Here is a 15,965-nt window from a genome sequence, read left to right as displayed (position 1 = left end):
AGATCTGCTCGCGCGGGCTGCCATTAGACGTGCGTTGCAGGAGCTGTCACGCAGTGCGGTGTGTGGTTATAGCCACATTACTGGGTGTCAATCAATCAGAATGGCAGCTAAAGTGGGGCCGGTGATACGACCAAGGATTGGGTTCCATTTCGTTTCCATTTGGTGCGTGTTTGGCTGCCGCTCGGCTGCACTGAATCGACGTAATGTGCGGTGTTTGCTGCACTTAACGAGATGCCAACCACACTCAGACACACACACAAACACACGCACAGCCCTCATTTGTGTTGGCCAGAGTCTGTGCAATTTGTCCATCAATCATATGCTTCGATTTCGCCTCTCTAAATTTAATTGACTTTGATTTTGTAAAGTTGACCACTGTTTAGATCTCTGTGTGTGTGCGTGTGTGTGTGTGTGTGTGTGTGTGTGTGTGTGTGTGTGTGTGTGTGTGTGTGTGTGTGTGTGTGTGGTGTTGTGTGTGTGTGTGTGTGTGTGTTGCTGATTGAGTGACAAATGTTTGATGTATTCGGATATTGGATTGATGCTTGCGCTAAGTGCTACGAACATCAAATACAAATCGTTTGACAAAATTGCATTTGTCATGCTTTTTTCTACCAATTTGCTCTGGTTATTTGCTGTTCATTTAATGTTGTTGTTGTTGTTGTTCATGTTTGGCTGTCAATTCAGTTAAAAGTTTCAGTATACGTATTTGAGTTTGGCTTACATCGATTATCGAAAACCAAGCAAATACCCTTATAGAATATAACAGAAACTGTTTTTCCTCTTCATGTTTGCAGTTGAGAATTCTTTGTTTGACTTTTCAGTTGGTTGTTCTTTATTTTATGTTATTTATTTTTTTTTTGAGGGAGAAGTCTTTGTCACATTTCAACAAGACAGAATAATAAAAAAAAAAAACACCAATTGTTTATAGTTGATAAATATTATTCAATGAAATATTCACGTAACTTTGCCAACACAAATCAAACAGAGAAAAATTAAGTTTGTCAATTGTTCAATATTAAATAAATATTAGTTTGCATTGAGAATTTAAGCAAGAGAATGATATTTCAATGGCTCACTGCAAATGTAAAATGTGGAATATTTGCTAGCTGCAATAATAACATAATTCTATTTGAAAGGCTGGTCTGTAGATTTAAGAAATTACAATTGCTACTATTTGACAATAATAATAAATTCAAGCATGGGCACTTGTTTAAGTAATCCGAATAATCCTATGTAATAATAATTTCCCTTGGAAGGGTAAGACTGAAAAATGAGTCTGGACTACGGCTTAAAATGCAGAAATAAGAGACAAATTTAAGCACATGTGCGTAGAGAATGTGCATGATAATAAATTGTTTTAAGATTCTTATGTTCAATTCATAAGATTCAGTTAATTTCAAGTGCATAAGACCGTTCGAGTCTTAAATTCAACAAATGAGGAGTTAATTATTCTGATATTATTACTAACAAATTTTACTTTACACATAAATCAAACATTTAAGCATTTAAAACATTTTATCCGCAATTAATTTTGTTTATATGTAACTTAATTTATTATAATTTATTCGTGTTTTTTGTGCAGTTGTAAACTATTAGGTCTTATTGGGTATGACAGCAATAATATAGTGCAAAACGGTTCTATTTATTTCTTTTATACATATAAATATTTTACAATGAGACTAGCAGAGATTTGGAGAATATATAAATACATGAAATATATTTCTTTAAGTTTACAAGAAACGTTAAACTGCCTCTTTTATAGAAGAGACAAGTCCTCAAATTTTCCTGAATATAACTTTATATAATATATTATAAAATAATAAAAAAAAAAATAATAATATAATATAATATAATATAATATAATATAATATAATATAATATAATATATTATAATATAATATAATATAATATAATATAATATAATATAGTATAATATAATATAATATAATATAATTATAATATAATATAAATGCGCTGCATCCTAATAAATAAATAAAAGAAAAATACTTCCACTCTATTAAATTTTAAAGCGAGAACACGATGTGGTCTTGCCTCGCCAACATGTAATATACAGAACATATATGTACAGCTTAACATTAAGAATGAGAACGAGAACGAGAACAATGATTAATACTAACACTAAAGGCATTTGAGATTTTTACTCAATTTTGGCACAACGAAAATTGTTGTTAATAGGGGAAGAGAAAATGTGAAAGACACAGATTAAATGCTATCTAAATTTTCATTTACAAAATCTATTTTAAATTTATGGCGGACCCAAATTAGGAATTCCAGCACAGCCAATCAAGAAAAGCCTTTTAATGCTTGATATAAACGTAACAAATTAAAATTAAACTGAATTGAGAGAGTGACAGAAGAGAGAGAGAGAGAGAAGGGAACATAATCGGTAACTAAATCTGTGCTTTTAAATGGATTCCAAGTTCGTGACAGTGACATAAAGGTGAGCGCACAAAGTCGAGCTCGTGTTTATCAACGTAATTATGATAAATAGATTTGCTTTTAGCAATTAACACCTGCAACAGCAGCAGCAGCAGCAGCAGCAGCTGGCACTAAGACTGAAACTCTATGTGAGGCAGCGAGAGAGCAGAGAGAGGCGGCGGCACTCAGCTGGGATTCTCGCTAATTGGTAAGCCGCGTTTGCACTAGGCGAATGGAAGAGCAGCTGAGACCAAAACGAAGGTGTTACATGAAATGTTTTCAAATAATTAACGCCAAGCGACGCAAGGCGGCAGCTCACTTTAGTTATGCGAGAGCCGCAAGGGCCGCACAGTATTGGATTGCCGAAATGCGAGCAATTAATTATTCATAATTAGCCGAAAGCGGACTAAATGCTTAGCCAAATGCCTTGACAGCGTGAGTTTCATTTGAAACGGGACTCTGACGGCAATCGCAGTCACAATTGGCCAACAACAGTTGTTGGCCAGCAAACCAAATGCTGTTTAGATTGCGGCTCAGCCATATTTAAAAGTTGGCGAAAGAGAGAGGGAGAGAGGGAGAGAGGGAGAGGGCAAGAGGGAGAGACTGTCGCATTTGTTGTGATTTATGTGCGGCGTTTAGCTGTTGCGCCCCATGAAAATGCCATTTCACAAATTTTTTCAAATTAGCAAAAACAAAACTAAAAGAATCTCGATTGTATTAGGATATATTTAGAGGGCAGAGGAGGAACGTTGAACTGAAACGGAAACTCTCAGCCGTAACTTTTACTGCTGCCATCTGTTAGCGTGCTAATTTGTGAAGAGCGAGTCAGAGTTGGGGTTTACTGAAACCATATATAAGTAGGATATTCACCTTAGACTTGTGGACTTGAATAATAAAAACCAAGAAAGTCTCGAGTCGTAAGATTTAAAAACAAAAACAGTTTTTGGTTTTAGACTCTTGCGAATTGAGCAATGTATTGAAATCAATAAGTCTTTTATCTCTGTTTACGAGTATGCAGATTATTGGGCAGTTAGCACAATTTGACTTTCTCTTGTTTTGCCCAGAGCTCTTTAAAAATGTTAAATCATTGAGTTAAATTTGAGTTCAGATAATTTAAAAAAACATCAATTATATATATTCCGGGGGGCAATCATTTTAACTTTGCCTGAGATTTATATTTGTAAAGAGTCTGCGATTCGTTCTAGTTTCTCTCTATATTCCTCACGTGTTTCTCTCGCTCTCTTGGCGAGTTCGCAAGATCGTGCTAAGCCGATGCTCGCGGCTCGAATTACAATTAATTATCGTTTGAGCACTAAAGCTGAACGATTTCATATTTCAATACTATGATATGTATATAGAGTCTGACAGCACGACGACTAAAATTGCTTGCTCGCGTTTCGACCAAAGTGTGAAAACTAAAGGTGAACAATAATGTGAACATATTGTGCCTTAAATTTGTTTGTATTGGCTTAAAGCTGCACAAAAAAGCTTGATGGCTCAACGCCTCGAGTCTGCAGCATATCATCAGATACCCTGTAAATGGTAATGGAATAGAGCAGAGCTGAGAATTGGAATTGAACACCAATACTGAACTGCTAGTGAACATTTTAGAAAGGCTCATTATGTAACATTGCTAATGAAATAGAATCGATGCACTTGAAGTTTTAAAAATGATTGTGTAAAGCTATATATACCATTCAATATTGATTCATGAATGGAAGAATTTATAGTTTTTTAAAGTGAATCCATAGCAAATGAAAATAAATAAATGATTAGGTAAAACAATAAATATACAACAAAAAAAAAAAAAAAGAAAATAATTAAAGAATAATAAATAATAAATTAGTTAATAACGAATAAGTATTAAAGAAAATATAATAAATATAAATAAAGCAGTAAGAATTTAAAAACCTTTTTAAAGTATAAATTAACAAGTAATAAATAAATAAAAATAAATGAAAAATGAAGTTAAAAAGTAAATCAACATTGCAATAAATATGTAAGCAAGCAATAAAAATAATAATAAATAAATAAATAAATTAATGGATTAATACAAAATGAAATAAATAAATTATGATAAATATACACTTAAATAAATCAAGAAATATATATATAAAAATATTCTCATTTTGAGTAAATAAAATTAAATGAAATATGACATTTAAAAATAAATAAATATTGCAATAAGTATATAAACAAGTAAATAAAAATAATAATAAATAAATATATAATGAATGAATACAAAATCAAAAAAAATATATTATGTTATTCAATAAATCAAGAAATATATATGTATGTAAATATCCTCGTTATGCTCTATGAAACAAATCCCATTAGCAAACGTTCCTTATTCAGCTATTTTTTTTTATAGAGAATTTACATATATAGAGAGACATATATGTATATATTTATCACGTATCTGCAGCTGATATACCGAAATATACCTACATATATCTTCCTAAAACGGAGTTTATCAATTGCTTCCAAGCCAATTTAGCCAACGTGTTGAAGCAGTTCAATTCCGTTTTGACAGTGAGTTATGAAAATTTGCGCTCTGCAAAAATGTTCATAATTTTGGAATTTCGTCTAGTCGCTGTCTGCACGCACACACACTCAAACCTATGCATATATATATGTATAAGTAGCTGCAGAGGAAAGTAACTGTAGCTTGTGGTGCATGGAGCACAGCAGCAGCCACAGCCACAGCGACAACAGCAGCAACAACAACAACAACTTTATATTTATGTAAATATTTAGCAACAACAAACAACACAGCTGCCGGACGAGCACTCAGCTCAGGTGTTGCCCCACCGTCTCGAGTCTGCGGGCAAGGCACGTGTATGAATATTTAACGCTAGCACTGTGTCAACTGGGAGGAAGTAGCAGCGGCAGCAGCAGCAGGAGCAGGAATAGCAGCAATGGCAACTAACTGCTGCCTGGGACGCGCGTCTAGACAAGCTTGAGCTCGATTTTTGTTAAACTCACAAGAGACACAGACACAGACAGACACACACACACGCACACACAAGCATCGACATACACTCTCACATATTTAGCACACGCGTAAAATTTGTGGCAGACAGTGTGAAAGAAATTCGTATTTTTTTTTCCTCTTTTGTATTTTATTTTTTTATTTAGTTAACTTTAGCACTTGTTTGTTTTGAGGGTAAACACTTTTGTCAACAGCTAATTGTGTGTTATTATTAAATATTATTGAATTGAGGCTACTCACTCAGCAATGCTTTTAGATAACGGCCAGCGCTCCATGGAGGCCTGATATTTCATATTCTCGATTTGCTTCTTTAATGCGTCCCGATCCATGTTTTGTAGAGCACTGGGATCCATGGCGGCTAAAATTTATCCACATACCACCCCTGCAAAGCCAACAGAGAACAACAGTGAGCGAAATGTTACCAGATGCTATAAAAGCTGCAAAGCTGCAGTCCGCTCTCACTCGCCCACTCTCACTCCTACTCTCCCTCTCCCTCTCTCTCATACATACGCAGGCACATGCCTGCCGCATTCCCAACTTGGGGTTTGTTTATGGTGGCAGTTGCTTTAGGGGTTGCGCTGGCGTTTGTTTTGTTTGGCTAAGCACCCTGTATGCCTGTGTGGCCGGTGTCTGGCTGAGCTGAGCTGGCGCATGCGCCGGCTATGCACAACAAATCAATAGAGAGAGAGTAAAAGCGAGAGCGTGAGAGAGCGTTAACAGCGCCGCCTGAAAGGCTGCTATAAAGCCGCGTTTGCCGTCGCTGTTAAGCGTGCTCAAACACATTTGTTTACCTCCGCATGCGGGCGGTGAGTATTTTTTTTTTGTTTTTTTTCTCAAATTTTTTGTTTTGCAGCCAAAAATAAAAGGGCGCGCCCGAAAACTTAAAAAATGCTTAGCCAAAAAGCAAAACCGCAAAATGCCAAACATAACAGCTGAGCCAAGCACGCAGCTGCCACACGCGTGGCCAACACTCTGCCCTCCCCTCCCCCTCCGCCTATCACTCTACACTCTCCCTCCCTCTCTCTCTCACACACACTCACACACTCTCAGGCTTGACCGGCTTTGGCGTTGTAATTTATGAATCTTTTGCTTTGTTTATTTAGTAGAGACGGAATTTGTCCTTTTATTTTATTTATTTATTTTTTTTTTTTTTTTTGCCTTGTCATAAATAAGAGCAGCGTGTCAAATGGTCTTCTTCTTGCCTCGAATTTCTGTTTCGCGTGCCTGGGTGCGAAAAGTGAATAAGGGCGGTGAGAAAATGATGCGTGAGGCGGCGCAATTAATTTTTGTTTGCTGCGAATTGTTTAACTAAGCGTATTTATTGCCTGTGCTCGCCAAATTAATTGAGTACAATGGAATCTAACGTTAGCTCTGAGGAGCTTAATCACAAATGAAAAGATAAGATAACATTGACTTGAATAAAAAATCGTAAAAATTTAAAATATTTTACCATTACATTTAATTAATTTAATAATAGATATTTTAATAAAAGCCGTATATATTAACAAGATAAAATAGTATTTAGAAAATAAATAAAAATTTAAGAACCCAATTATTAATAATAATAAATATATATAAATACCAAAAATGTATAAAAATATAATAGAAACAAAATATGAAAAATAACAACAAAAAAATGTATAATTTAATATTATTTATAAAACTTTTATTTTACAAGTTCATTTTGATTTACTTCGCATTTTGTATTTGAACTTAACATTGCCATGCTATGCACTTAACAGAGCTCTGTTAGACAACACAGCAGCACTCTGTAAGCAACAACAGACTCTGTTCCACTTAGCGTAGACACAAACCCGCTTTAACAGAGCTGTTTAAAATCCCGCTGCAAAGTAGAAATTTTATCGCATGCAACATATTAACAATGGCTGCGATTTCGCAGCTCATAATAAGCTAACGACTGTCACGTCATGAAGAACTAATACCGAACTCAAATAGAAAGCCGCAACATGGGCGAGCAAACAATATTGAGGGTCTTGGGGCCGTGCTGCTGCGGGTCTGACAGCGGGCAGACAGTTGAGAACCGCAAGCGGCAGCAGTTGCTGCCCCAAATGTGAAATGCCACAAAAGGTGGAGGCGGCTGACTCCTGTGTCCAGTGAGCCGAGGCTCGGCCTCCCGTCCACAAAGCCTACTAAAACCTGACACCAAGCAGAAGCGGAGGCAGTCATGGACCATGATGCACAGCTGTCGCTTTTGTAGGTGTAACTGTGAATACAAAAGGGACGAGCCGGCTAGTTGGCCAGCTTTTCCGTGTACTGCCCAACTGGCCAGCTGGCCAGCTGGCCAGCTCTTCATATACGTATACAGACATGTATATGCACATCATTTTTTGTCGCTTCGCTAGACAACTGACAGCGGTTGTAGCAGCACCCCTTCTCTCGTTCACGCCTCCTGCCAGCCTGGCTTTAGGCCAGCAGCTAGCAACTGTTTTTTTTTTTCTTTTTTTTTTTTTTTCATCCCATCTGCTTTAAGCATTGGCCAAAGTGTTAATGGTAGAAAATGTTATTGTTAGAGAACAGATTTAATGTCGGCTTGCTACCACGACTCCTGCTCGGTCCGGCTCACTTCGGTGTTAAACATGGCTCCCGCCTGCTGTGCCCATGTGTCCGTGTGTGTGTGTGTGTCCGTGTGTGTGTGTGTCCGTTGACAGCCCTGACCAGCAGCACTAAAAGCTTAAAGTTGGTTTAATTAAAAGTTTTACTGCAGCTCGCCTGTTACCACATGGCCAACAGCTGTCCCGTTATCCAGTTAGCCGAGCGAATTCAACAAAAATTTCTTTGATGCCTGACAGAGTGAAGAAGAACACAAGCATTGTCAGCTTGTCAAAAACTCTTTCGGGAGTTATTGAGAAGATAGCTAGAGTCTAATTAATATTAAGAAGAAAAACTAACTTCATCAAATATATTGCAGGGGCTTTAATAACCTATTAAACTATTTCTGGAATTATGGAGACAAGAGCTAGAATCTATTTAATATTAAAAAAACTAAAGGAAATCCATAAATATTTTGCACTGGTTTCTCTCGCCACTGAAAACCTCTGAATTTTTTAAAAGCTAATTTTGGAATTACTTAGAGGATAACTAAAGTCTAATAAAGAACTAAGAGAAATTCATCAATGTCTTCCAGTTGCTTCAATATCAAAATTAAGATCTCTTTAACTATTTTGGGAATTATTGGGAACATAGCAAAAGTCTAATGATTAATAAGAAAGACTAAAGGAAAGTCATATTCATCAAATATATTGCAGGGGCTTTAATATCATCTAAAACTACATATTTTTGGAATTGTTGAGACGAGAGCCAGAATCTATTTAATACAAAGGAAAACTAAAGAAAATTTATAAATATTTTGCACTAATTTTTATATCACACTGAAGACCTTATTAACTTTCCTAAAATTCTTAAATATTTGTCATAACTAATTTAGGAATTACTTAGAGAATAAGTAAAGTCTAATAAAGAACAACTAAGGGAAATTCAATAATGTCTTCCAATTGCTTCAATAATGTCAGCTGTAAACCTTTTTAGCTATTCTGAGAACTATTGAGACGAAGGCTAAGCTCTAATTAATGTTTGGTAAATTCGAATAAATTTTGCAGTCACTTCGTAATCCTACGTTAGACCTCTTTAACCTTCTTAAGCTCGCAGTGAGCCGCAGCTGAGCGTTGAAGAATTCTAAACTAATTGCTTGCAGCCATTGCAGGCGTCTGGCTGACATGTGACCCGAAGAATAGGATGCGCCATTAAGTACAGAGATGCACGCAGCAGGCATCGGGCGGAGGGCAGCACGCTGCAGGATGCAGGCGGCAGAGCGCGGGCAGCAGGAGGCGGCGCCAAGGATGTGTGGGCGCTGCAACTGAAAAAGTAGCTAAAATTTATCTAACAGTTTCTCTCGGTCGAGGAACATGCAACGGACATAAATCGTTAGCAAAATGTTTTTGGCGGTTACAAGCAGCGAACCACTGCCTTCTCCCACAACCACCGCTACCCCGCGGCTCCACCGCCGCTCTCCGTAAAGTCTGGCGCTGCCATTACGCCCGGCGTAGAGCTCGAGTGCTTCGCGTGTGTGTCAACAGGCGCTCAAGTTTTTGACACCATCAAAAACCCACGGCCCCAGCAAACAGAACTGCAACCCCCACCCTACCCATCCTCCAGACCTAAACAAGCACCACTCACCCACTCTCATTGTCTCTCCCTCTCTCTCTCTCTCTCTTGCTGCCGCTCTCTTCTGTTGTTCTGCAAGCGACAAGGACAACTAGGAAAAGTCAAGTGATTTTCTTTTTTCTGATTGTTGTTCGCATCCTGTTGCTGTTATTGTTGTTGTTGTTATTGTGGCTCATAGCCAGCAGGCTCTCACAGGCAGTTAGTCAACCATCGCAAATCAGTATATATAATCTGATGCATATACATATATATAGATACATATTATTTATGTACTGCGTAGCAGACAAGTCTGGCTAAATAATATGAAAAAATGTTTTCAATGTTTATAATTTATTTGCCTATATCAAACACAGCTCTCAAGCCTCACTTTGAGGTTTCATTTATTATCCAGTGTCTGTGGTACGCCAAGGGCGACTGCTCAAATTCTTCATATAATTGGCATTAACCTAACTGCGACAGACTCTGAATTATGCAGAAGAAGAAGAAGAAGAAGAAGAGGAAGAAGAAGAAGAAGAAGAAGAAGAAGCAAAAGTCGTTTGAGACACATTTTTGGCTTGTTAGCTTTTATATGAATGGGTTTTTAAATTCATGTTTTCTTAAATACTTGCATACTTTGAAGAGATTTAGTAACAAAAGAGAGAGAGAGAGAGAGAGAGTGAGAGAGAGAGAGAGAGAGAGAGAGAGAGATGGAGAAAGAGAGCAGAAAAGGTAGGCATGTACAGTGAAGCTATGAATAGTATCAAAGGGAAGCTACACTTGAGCTGAGAAACCCGCTCAGCTCTTTAACTTATCCAGAAAATAATATGTATAACAATATATGTATATTCCATAAGGTCCTTAGCAAGAAATACTTTAATTTGCAATGCTTTCAGTTGAATAATAAAGAGAGAGTGTGAAGTGTAACCAGCATCCAGTAAGAAACAGAGCCTGAAGAGCGAAACTAACGAAGAAGTTAATCCGAAGCGTGAATGTGGAGAATACGAATAAAAGCCAAGTGAGCAGCTTAGCTAGACAAAAAGCTAAAGACGAAGCAAGACTCGCAGCAAAAAGCTAAGCAACTTAGAATTATAAAAAAAAAAAGTAGGATAAAAAAGCAGATATAAAAAACTTTAAATGGAAGTGCAGGAAAACAAGTTAGGCGAGAAGCGAAAGCGAAAGCAAAAGTGAACACAGAAGCTTATCGCAGTTTGTTTTTTGTTTGTTTGTAGTTGACGCGTGCCAGGAGGAGGAGGAGGAGGAGGAGGAGGAGGGACACGGCAGGAGGAAAGCGAGCCTAATGCAAGCTGACGGGCTAATGCAAGGCTCAGCAGCAACACATAATCGGAATCAGAAGAGAGAGAGAAAGTGTGAGTGAGAGAGAGAGAGAGAGAGAGAGAGAGAGAGAGAGAAAGACAACGAGAGAGACATTGAGAGATGCAGACAGTAGGAATAAGGTATATAAATGTTTATTATACTCTGTTCACAAAATGAAGAAGAGTATACTAGTAGAATACACCTATATATTAATACTATTATTATTTAATATATTTTTTGTATTTAAATATTTTAAAATAATGCCCTATTCTAAAGAATCCATAAAAATGTGTAATAGATTTCAATCATATCAATATATCTCATCTATTTAATTTCAGTTTCTCTTATATCTTTACAGAGTATGCAACAGTCGACTACATACGCTGGCTAAATTCCAGCTTGTTATTGAACTTGACTAGCTTAACTAGCATTAGCCTTTGCTCACTCTGACTTATGCTTGGCAATTATATGGTCTATTGCTTCGCTACTTGAGCTTTGTATATCATACAAGTCGTAAAGTGCTGCAAATCAACTGAATTTAATAGACAACATAATTGCCATGAGTTTCCTAAGGTTTTTGATACAATAAGACTCAAATTAAGAATCAAGATGGAATTTTTCTGGTTTAACTAAAGAATTCCTAACATGAACCCATTCAAAAATTCGTTATATAAATCTAGATAAATCTTCTCTTGAATATGTAAATTTATTAAACTTTTCCAGTCTCATCTCATTTTAGCTCATGAACGAATTTCACAAATTTTATTTACAAACTTTTTAATTTTTTTTAATATTTTGTAATATTTAAATAAATTTTTTAAATTAATGAAAATTAAGATATTTTATTTTGCTTTGGTATTTGCCCTCCCATAAATTATAATGAATTAAAGTTTAAGGAAAAAATTCCCACTCTCAATCATTTAATATTCCATTTAAAAATTTTTATATAAATAAGAATTTATGTACTTTCATATTAAATTTACTTGTTTAGTTAGTTGGCTTCCTATGAAAAGTTTTTCATTTAAAAATATTTATGAAATAACAATTTATACATTTTCCAATGACATCTATTTGTCAAGTTAGCTGTCTACCTCTACATAAAATTTGATTATTCTATAAAATTCAATTGTAAATGTAAGAAATTCTTTTCACACTCTCAGACATTTCAACTGAATTGAATTTATGTGAATTTTAAGAATTCTGTTCACACTCAATATTTATCAAAATAATAATTGATAGATTTCCTACTAATTCCGTTAGCTCAGTTACCAAAACAAATTGATTTAAATTGAATGAAATTGAAGTATGAGAATTATTTTTTCACATTCATTTGTTAAGGACTTTGGCAGAAATGTGTTGAGCATAAAGCAAAGCAAATTCGTTTCGATTGTCACGTACTTCTGTTGCCCAAAACAATTGCAGAGTGTGCCACAAATATTTATAGAGTCATTAACAAAATTTCAATTCGTTGATTTCGCTACCTTCGGATGTTGGCTGAGCTGAGCTGAGCTGGGGGCATCCTCAGCTGCAGCGGCAACTGGAAGACGACAATTTGCTGAAAACTTTCAACGCGAAAACTTTGACTGCACGAAAACCAGCGAACCACAAAGTGCAACGGCAACGGCAACTGCAACTGTAACGGCAACTCAAGCGGCAGCTGCAACAATGCACAATCAAGTGCAGAGCTAAATAATTTAAACACGAATTGCTCTCCCTCCGTTGACATTGTCCTCAACTCCAATATTTAGTTCCGGAACGTGGGCCGGACTAACCGGGCTTATTAGCCGTGAAATGCGTTAAATTATGATGGCAGCCAAACAATGCCAAGTGGCCTGCGAGCAGTTGTAGCAGTTACCCTGCCCCCGCCCCTACGTTGCGTATACGTGATTTATGCCTGAGCCATGTGCTGTTACCTAGCAGCGTATTCATTTTTAATACCCTGCCCAGCAGCACAGGCACTCGGCTGCACTGGCTGCATTCGATTCATGCATAATTCACATAATAAACAGCCAAAATACATTTGGCCAAGTGCGCAGCTTCACACAACTGCGGGCTCCACGATTGTTAAACTATTTATGCTTGTGATTGCCGAGGGAATTATTAGCTTCAAGTGAAGCATGGAGAGGAGCTAGCGAAACTCTAGAAAGATGATGAAAAGAGGTTGAAATTCGTATGATTTGAGATTGGAAACAGAGGAAGAAGAAGAAGAGAAGTGTCTTATGAATGTTTTCCATTTGTGATTATATTTTATGCATGAATATAATATATAAGATAATATATAAAATACTTATATAATATATAAAATATATATATGTATATGTCTAATTTTCTTACTGTTGCAGCAGTATTAGTGTGAGGCTTTTATAGGATTGTTTCATGAAAAAAAATAAAATAAAAATAAAAATAAATAAATAAAAAACTAGAAAAATAATTAAAGTAAATAAAATCAATAAAGAGTCAAGTCTCAATAATAAGAAATCATTCTCGATAATGTGAATTCCTGTGTATATAAAAAAAAACTGAATTCCTTGCTATTGCGGCACTTGACTGTAAATGTAAATTGCCAATAAAGAAAATAGACAAATTATAGAAATTAGGAATTAATTAGAACAAATCATCAGAAGTTCGAGATGAAGTTATAGACATCGAAGTTAAGCTCTATAAATAAAATAAAATAACACTGGCAGAAATGTGGATAGTATTAATATAAAATATAAATTAGAATCAATGATTTCTCTTTTAAACAGAGCCAAGCGCTCGTAGTCCTACCTATTCAAAAGAACATCAATATTTCTTAACTATTATTTGGCAACAATCAAATATTCATTCAATATATACAGAGATCCTTAGCTATTCTGCATGAAATTGAAAAGTTGTAATGCTCATTTAATGTTCGAATGAAAGACTAATTCAATTTAAATATATATAATTTAAGAACTAACCTCATATATAAGCCAGCAGATTTTTGATTGAATTAGTTAATATTCAAAGAATTTCTTGTACATTTCATAATTCAAATCCAATAGAATCAATGTACAATATATTATAGATTTCATTTATGATATTGGTTCAGCCAATGATTCTCAAGTACTGTTCCAGGGTATTGAGCAATTCGAGTTAGCCTCAGCTCACTTATTATTTACTTCAAGCGAGAGCAACGCGAGGCAAGAGCGCCAAGGGAGAACGCAAAAGTTAGTGTAAGTTATAGCATTTAAAGAACTTTGCCAAGTTTGTCTGGCAATCGTATAAATCAAACGATCCAAACGAAGCCCAATGGCTATTAAATTTACGACCTGACCTAACCAGGTTCCACTGCACGTGGGTGGGCCCTGAAGATGACGAAGGAAGATGGAACAATTTTGTAACCGTTTCATTGCGCCTCAGTTTGTTTATCGTTCGTTTGGCCTCTGTTTGTTTTTTGTTGTTGTCTGTTTGCTGTTGATGGCAAAGTGCAGTAAAACGTGAGGCTACAAAAAAATGCAATTAAACGCGTTTCATGTGACACTTTAGTTGCCTCTCTCTCTCTCTCTCTCTCTCTCTATCTCTTTCACTTTCTCTACGTTGCTCTGTCTGTAACGTAAAGCTGAGCTCGATTTGTTTGACCAGCCCGGGAGGCTATTGGACTATTGCATAATAATGGTAGTATGAGTGTCGCGAGCTGCAGGTGATGGGATATGGAGCGCAAGAAGAGAAGGAGGGAGCACCAAATTGATGGATAGATTGCTTGAAAGAAAAACTACGATAATAGCCGTTATCTGTGGCACTGCGGGAAACGGCAGCCGGAGGAGGAAGACACAAGCAAACAAAAGTAAAACCTTGATGCGAGCGTATTGTGCAAAGAGGGCGTAGCAGAAAAACATATAAAGGCCACATCAATTTATGTGCTGCCAGCTTCAGCAAATGGGAAACCGAACAAAAACCTACGTTTGACAGTTGCATTGCACAGTGGGATGCATAAATATAAGGTAGATATACAGGTGTGCGGGTGTGCGGGTGTAGGTGTTGCACAGCTAGGAAAATATTCAAAGAAACAACTGCAGAAATCTTGATAGCAAATCAAACAGTTTTTTAATACAGTGCAGAGCTGTAAACAATAAACAAGGAGGGAGAGTTAAAGGTATACAGTAAACAAGGAGTGAGAGTGATCGAGATACCGAGAGGGATAGAGAGAGAAACAAAGTCCTAAAAAGAAAGTGGAAGAGAGAACAGTAAGAGAAAGAAGGCCAGTCTAAGCAGTAAAACTGTGTGAGAGACTGAGGCAGCAGATAAAATAGTAAGAGACAGACTGAGATAGAGAAAGACAGACAAAGAAATTGCAAGAGAGCGAGAGGAAGAAAGAGAATACTAGAGAAGGGCAGGCAGAGAAATAGTAAGCGAGAGCGGGTCAAAGAAAGACAGAGAAATAGTAGGGCAATAAGTGAGAGAGAGCGAGCAATGAATGAGGTAAAGTGTGTGTGTGAGTGAATGAGAAAGAGAGAGAGAGAGAGAGAGAGAGAGAGAGAGAGAGAGAGAGAGAGTGAGATAGAGAGTGTATGAGATAGAGAGATAGTATGTGACAAAAAAGACATAGAATTAGAGAGAGTTTGAGAGAAAGAATCATATAGAGATGGAGAGAGTGAAGGAAAGAGTGAGTTAGAGGAAGAGAGAGAGAGAGGGAGAGAGAGAAACGACAGAGGAGAGTTGAGAGAATAATGAACAATAGGATAGTTTTCAGTTTACGTTTCTGAATAAAGTAAAAAATACCATAACCAAAAACATTGCTGACAAATGATAAATTGAGAATAATATGATGCAATCGACATATCTATTAAAAATGAACTTAAAATTTCATATCAACTCAGGGAAGAAGTGAGAGTAAGAGATAAAGAGAGAGAGAGAGAGAGAGAGAGAGAGAGAGAGAGAGAGAGAGAGAGAGAGAGAGATAGATAGATAGAGAGAGAGAGAGACAGAGAGAAAGCGGCAGTATGAATCGAAACCTATAAACAAAGGACCAAGCCACTCCAGTTATGTGTTTTAATTATCATAAACGTTTACGAAATCATAACAATAAAAACCGAAA

The 15,965-nt window shown here is 36.5% G+C and overlaps 1 protein-coding gene across 1 annotated transcript in view; it reads right to left on the bottom strand.

The window, feature by feature from the left end:
• Ggamma30A (guanine nucleotide-binding protein subunit gamma-e) overlaps positions 1 to 15,965 on the bottom strand; it is a 66,131-nt gene that overhangs the window by 35,146 nt on the left and 15,020 nt on the right. The window contains 1 exon segment of the mRNA XM_089256860.1: positions 5,672 to 5,813. Within this exon segment, the coding sequence (XP_089112986.1) occupies positions 5,672 to 5,784 (113 nt within the window). The 5' untranslated portion in view covers positions 5,785 to 5,813.

This window comes from Drosophila navojoa, chromosome 3 (assembly GCF_054131105.1).
Source record: "Drosophila navojoa isolate 15081-1374.11 chromosome 3, UAZ_NAV_1.0, whole genome shotgun sequence".
NCBI lineage: Eukaryota > Metazoa > Arthropoda > Insecta > Diptera > Drosophilidae > Drosophila > Drosophila navojoa.
Note: the sequence above shows the minus strand (reverse complement) of the source record. Positions and strands in the feature narration are given on the sequence as shown.